This window comes from Xenopus laevis, chromosome 2S (genome assembly GCF_017654675.1).
Source record: "Xenopus laevis strain J_2021 chromosome 2S, Xenopus_laevis_v10.1, whole genome shotgun sequence".
NCBI lineage: Eukaryota > Metazoa > Chordata > Amphibia > Anura > Pipidae > Xenopus > Xenopus laevis.
Window position 1 is genome coordinate 132,775,785 of NC_054374.1, and position 6,673 is coordinate 132,782,457.

At 43.3% G+C, this 6,673-nt stretch overlaps 1 protein-coding gene across 1 annotated transcript; it reads right to left on the minus strand.

The window, feature by feature from the left end:
• Positions 1–2,389: 2,389 nt before the first annotated feature.
• Positions 2,390–6,443, minus strand: sp5l.S (Sp5 transcription factor-like S homeolog). Its single transcript, NM_001088717.1, is given in 2 exon segments — positions 2,390–3,999; positions 6,286–6,443. A coding segment is annotated over 1 exon segment (837 nt). The 5' UTR covers positions 3,862–3,999; positions 6,286–6,443; the 3' UTR covers positions 2,390–3,024.
• Between the last annotated feature and the right edge of the window lie 230 nt (positions 6,444–6,673).

Below are 6,673 nucleotides of genomic sequence, written 5' to 3' on the forward strand. Positions count from 1 at the left end.
TTTAGTATGATGTAGAGAGTGATATTCTGAGACAATTTGCAAATAGTTAAAAAAAATTATTATTTGTGGTTTTTGAGTTATTTCAATTTTTATTCAGCCGCTCTCCAGTTTGCAGTTTCAGCAGTCTGGTTGCTAGGGTCCAAATTACCCTAGCAACTATTCATTGATTTTAGTAGGAGACTGGATTATGAACAGGAGATCGCCTGAATAGAATGATGAGTAACAAATTGAGGTGGAAAAACGAAAAAAGTTGGTGCGCGTCAAAATTGTCGCATGCATAAAAAATTGTCGAGCGGTAAAATTATTCGGAAGCCCGTTGACTTTAATGCATTTGGACAAAATAGTCGCATACGTAAAAGTTATTGCTCGCGTCAAAATGCATTTCGCAAATTTTCGCCATTTTGGTAAAAAAAAATTTGAAACAGGAAAGATTCGCCCCATCACTACAAATAAATAATGAAAACCAATTGACAATTTCCTTACAATTAGCCATTATATAAAATACTAAAAGTTAACTTAAAGGGTAAACCACCTCTTCACCTTCCAAAAAAATTTTTCAGTTCCATTGGTTTCAGATTGTTCACCAGAAATAAAGAGTTTTTCTAATGGCTTCTTATTTTCTATTTGTGACTAGTTTTTCTAATATTGAATTTTAAAGTTTAATTTTTCACCTTCTTTAAAAAGCAGCTCTGCTCTAAAGTAGCTCAACAGTTCTCAATTGATACCATTCATTGATACATTTGTTGTCTTTGTCGCTGCTGAGCAGAATCCCTGAGTTTCATTAAAGGCAGCTGTTAGACTTGATACAATAGTTGTCAGTTTTAACAGATGCTGCTGAGAAATATCAACCAATGAAGCAAATTGTCACAGTTCAGTATCTGCACCTGAATTACTGAGCTGCCTGAAACCAGAGACAGGAACATTAACTTTAAACTGAAATTCTGGAAAACAGTCAAAAACAAGGAAGACAACTTAAAAGTCTTTATTTCTGGGGAACAGTCTAAAAACAATTGCACTCTAAAAATCGCAGGAGTAGACGCAGTCAGTTATTTTGAAGGGGGCTGTACTCACACAGATGCATGGATGCGCCAAACGCAGGTGAACCTGCATTTGGAGCCTACATGCGTCTGTGTGAGTACAGCCCCCTTCAAAATAATTAACTGCGTCTACTCCTGCGGCTGAACAGAAGAAAGCGCAACACGGGGGAGCGCAGGTAAAAACGGCCGTGTGTAAGAGCCCTAAGGGGTTGGGGATACGGCCCCTGCAATCAGACTGACTAATGGTTTTATTTCAAATGTGTGGTATTAGTAATGTGTATTAATGCACTGCACGCTCAGAAACTCTAAAATAGCTTATATAAAAAACAGCTTCTGTGTAGCCATGGGGGGTAGCCATTTAGTCTGAAAAAGGAGAAAAGGCACAGGATAGACAGCAGATAAGATCTGGAGAATACCAGGGCTTTAGATTCATGTGTCAGAATTTAACCCATTGTATTGTACAGAGCATATCTGTCCCCTTTGCTACACAGCCGCTGGTTTATATAAACTATAGTAGAGAATCTAAAGAAACACACCAGTTTTACCAGTGCAGGGCAACAATATGTTTTAATTGCTCTGAACATTTTTTTGTTACATTACTGTTCATTTATGGAATGGTGAGGTATGGTATTTAATAAATGGTGAGATGTGGCCTAGATAACCTTGAAAACAATGGCCGAATGACTGATACATCAACAGTTTCTTACATGCGCAAGTGTATAATTAGCTAAGGTGTATAAAGTATATTCTGGGTATCGACAAATGTTTGATCCTTCTGAAGACACCTGTGTGTAGTGCTGCACATACCAGATTAATAATGTATTGTATTGATAGACACACAACTACACACACATACATAAATTACATATGTGGCCAAACATTGCAGCAATGAATACAACAATAAAACACTTTTTGGTCCAACAACAGCCCTTCACCCCTCTATAACTGATATGAAGAATCCCATTAGCTGCGGCCCAGCCCCTGCCTATGATACCCCTCTATCCCCTTTGCATCACATTTTGCTGATTTATTGGCACAAGCAGGGGCGCTCAACCAATGAGGCGAATTGAGGCGCTCGCTTCAGGGAGCAGTGCCCCCCTGTTGCCAGGGGCGGCAAAAATGCTGCTACCGGTAACTAAGAGCAATTGCGCTCTCTGCACTAGCAACGTGGACCACCCCGACTCCTCAAACGAGACGTGGACTGCTCCCGACCCCCTCCGGCGCTGAAGAGGTGAGTGCCATGGGGAGGGGGCGGCAAAAGGAAGGTCGTCTCAGGCGGCAAAATGACCAGGATCGCCCCTTGGCACAAGAAACAACTGCAATATGCTAGGACAGAAAAACAGGCACATTTATAAAGGATCATTAAATTCCTTTTATTTTTTTTGCAGTTTGTTGAAAGGACGGTAGGTACAACACATTTGCATGAATGGAATGAATAAGAAGTCAAGTATTTTATTTAGATAAACAAAGCAGTATATATACACACACTCACAATCAGTAGCAGCTTTTATCCAGTTCAGAGATGCGCAACCTGCTGCCCTATGACTCCCAGAATCCCCCTTGACAGGTTGGGCACCTCTCACCCAATAAATAGATGTCTAATAGAGGCATTCAGTCCCAAATAAAAGGAATAAATATTGACTCCAGTGACTGATGTGCGATACCACGACAGGGAGGCAGCAGTATCACCAGTATTCCCACTAATACTTATATATAACACACATTCACTTTAAACAAACAAAGGGTTTAAATTAGAAAAGCTCGGCATATTCCAATTATAAAATGTCTATAAATAACCAAAGGTGTGTCCCTTTTAAATGTATCACATGTGGCTTTTTTTTGGGGGATGGAGACAAACCTAGGAGAAAATTTTGCATCATGAGTGACACCTAAGGACATTTTTATATACAACAGATTCGGGGTCACTATTTAATGTTCAAACATTCATAGGCTGAGTCTTTTGTTGAATAAAATGCGCAAGTTTCTGTTACTCCTTTTTAATATTTTCCAGGGGAGACCCTGCACACTTCATCTTTTTGTTCTGGTGGGTTTTGGTATGTTTGGAAAGGTGGTCACTTCTCATAAACCTCTTGCCACACTCCTGGCAGCCAAAGCGTTTCTCACCAGTATGAGTCCTAAGGTGCCTCTGCAGTTCATCAGATCTGGTGAAACTCTTCCCACATAACATCCAGTTGCAGATGAATGGCCTCTCACCAGCGTGCCAACGTAAGTGGGCCTTTAAATGGGAAGTTTTTCCATACACTTTGCCACAGCCTGGAAGATGGCAGATATGGAGCTTCTTTTTGCCCGGTTCCTCATTGCCTGGAGATGCTTGGCAGTTTGGGCACTTACACCTCCGGCAGCGCCGTGTTGTGTTTAGGAGTGTTTTGGAGGAGCTCTGTAGAAGTGCTGCAAACTGGGGCTGTGACCCAACAACCAATGGGTTTGCTAAATGAAATGAGGGAAAATTGTTTGGACTTGTCTGCTGCAGGCTCCACCATGTCTGTTCATCAATGTGCGTTGAACTCAAGTGTCTTTGGGTCAAAGTGGCTGAACCTTGCATAAAGCTTGAGAAGTCTTGAGCCACTGCACTTGGGTCTTGGAAATGGTAGGCAGCATTGCTTTGCACTTGTGGAGCCAATACTTTGACTGGAGACAAATCAAATGAATAAGCAGTAGGATCCGCTGGTGGGGTTAATGGGAGCTCATGAGAGGCAACAGTTTGCATGTGGCCAGGATACTGCACTTTAGGGACACCAAATGTCACAGCATGGGAACCGATCCCTGAATTGGCAGGAACATCATTGCTCCATAGCTGAAACATTCCTGAAGTTGGATCGTATGCAGACTGTGTATACTCCCGGGGAGTGGGTCTTGCTGTAATAACAGGACCACAGGTTGATGGAAACAGGGCCAAAGAGGTCAGGGGTCCTCCGTCTGGTGAAGAACTAGGTGTTCTGTCCTGAAACGTAAAAAATTTATTTTGAAAAGCAGAATTTCCATTTTTTATTCTTATTGTTTCCCATGCCTTGTAGCCCGTACTGTGAATTTCTTTTATGGGATGTAAATGCATGCTGTGTCTCCCTAAAGCACTGTGTGAGATGGCTGAGCTCTATAAATTATCATGATCTACCAATATTTGACCCAAAGGTACCCAAGATTTACACAAATGTTGCTCATTAAATAAGATGTATTCCCCTTTTCCTTACAAATCTGCACTATATTATTTAGCAGGCACCACATGCTCTATGATATTAGACAGTTCATTAGAAACATAAGCAACACACATCTGTTATCTACACACGTGCAGCTGTAGCAAAGGCAAATGCAGTTGTTGCTACTGATTACTGACAGCCTCAGTGTGTGATTTTCAGGGACATTCCCAAACTGAGAGCCACATGTGTTGACTCAAATTAAGCCACCCACATTGATCTTTGGCTGTTTTAATTACTGCTGCTTAGTAGCAATGATCAAAATGTCATGGATCCCATGCCCCTTAGAGATCCACTTAAATAAAAGCTCACAGTGGCAAGATAAGGACTAGGAGGCATATAGTAACTACTACAGAAAGTAAAAGGAAACTTGCATTGAGACATTGTACCATGCTCCACTGCTACTATAGGCACCATCAATCCCTACTATACCTGCTGTCCCACAGCCACAGTCCCTTCCCAGAGACTATTATCCCCACTGCTACTATAGGCACCATCTCTCCCTACTATACCTGCTATCCCACAGCCACGGCCCCTTCCCAGAGACTAGTACCCCCACTGCTACTATAGGCACCATATCTCCCTACTATACCTGCTATCCCACAGCCACAGTCCCTTCCAGGAGACTATTATCCCCACTACTACTATAGGCACCATCACACCCTATTATACCTGCTATCCAACAGCCACATTTCCTTCCCAGAGACTATTATCCCACTGCTACTATAGGCACCATCTATCCCTACTATACCTGCTATCCCACAGCCACGGTCCCTTCCCAGAGATTAGTATCCCCACTGCTACTATGGGCACCATTTCTCTCTACTATACGTGCTATCCCACAGCCACAGTCCCTCCCAGAGACTATTATCCCCACTACTACTATAGGCACCATCTCTCCCTACTATACCTGCTATCCCACAGCCACAGTCCCTTCCCAGAGACTATTATCCCCACTGCTTCTATAGGCACCATCACTCCCTACTATACCTGCTATCCAACAGCCACATTCCCTTCCCAGAGACTATTATCCCACTGCTACTATAGGCACTTTCTCTCCCTACTATACCTGCTATCCCACAGCCACGGTCCCTTCCCAGAGACTAGTACCCCCACTGCTACTATAGGCACCATTTCTCCCTACTATACCTGCTATCCCACAGCCACAGTCCCTTCCAGGAGACTATTATCCCCACTACTACTATAGGCACCATCACTCCCTACTATACCTGCTATCCAACAGCCACATTCCCTTCCCAGAGACTATTATCCCACTGCTACTATAGGCACCATCTCTACCTGCTATCCCACAGCCACGGTCCCTTCCCAGAGACTATTATCCCACTGCTACTATAGGCACCATCTCTCCCTACTATACCTGCTATCCCACAGTCACACTCCCTTCCCAGAGACTATTATCCCATTGCTACTATAGGCACCATCTCTCCCTACTATACCTGCTATTACGCAGTCACAGTCCCTTCCCAGAGACTATTATCCCATTGCTACTATAGCACCATCTCTCCCTACTATACCTGCTATCCCACAGCCATACAAAGCCATGCAAAATGCCTGCAATTCAAACCAGTTTCCAGTGAAATCCAGTGCAACTACAGAAACTTTAGTAATAACATCATTCCAGGAGCCTATGCCAATAACGTGCATATGAGTAGGTACTACAGGGCAGCCCTGCTCAAGGAAAACGGGTGCAGAGAAGATTATATTGTACTTTTCAGCCTCAGAAAACTTTAGTTACTGCTGAACTACAATCATCACCAGCCACTGTAGGGCTTGCAGTTCAACTACAGCTAAAGGGGGTGACCGACAATAGGGAGTATCATTGGAAGGGGATCAATAAATAAGCAAAAGTACGGCTCCTATATTTGGTAAATAGTCGCGCAATTCCAATTCCAACAAAACTATCAATAAATCGCACACCACCGGCAACTCGCACAGCTACGACTGTCTGCAGAGGTTATCAGTGTGTGCAACTCGGCAAGTTCCCAGCAGCTGAAATAAAGTGCACGTGCTGTTACCTGTAAATAAGCTTGTAGTGTGTTGTCTCTCTGCAGAACCAGAGAAGCCATGAGGTTTGTCCCGCTGGAGGGAAGCAGCAGCAGCAGCTTTACAAGATCATATCCAGTCTGAAGAAAATGAGTAGCTGCGACACCACTCAGAAGATGCGACTAGTCCGAGCCTCCGCCTCTCCACTCCAGCTACTGTTTCATCACTGTGCAAACTTTTTTTTTTTGACTGCCCCTCAGCCAATCAGGAGTGAGTGTGTGGATTGCCTTTGAAGTGAGGAAGCTAACCAATCATTAAAATAGATTGAGCCACTTTCAAAGTGGGGTCTAGTTGAATCCTTCTGTACAGACCCCCTGCTGGGTGAGTGTTATGTATGCAAAGGGATGGCTCTGCTATCAG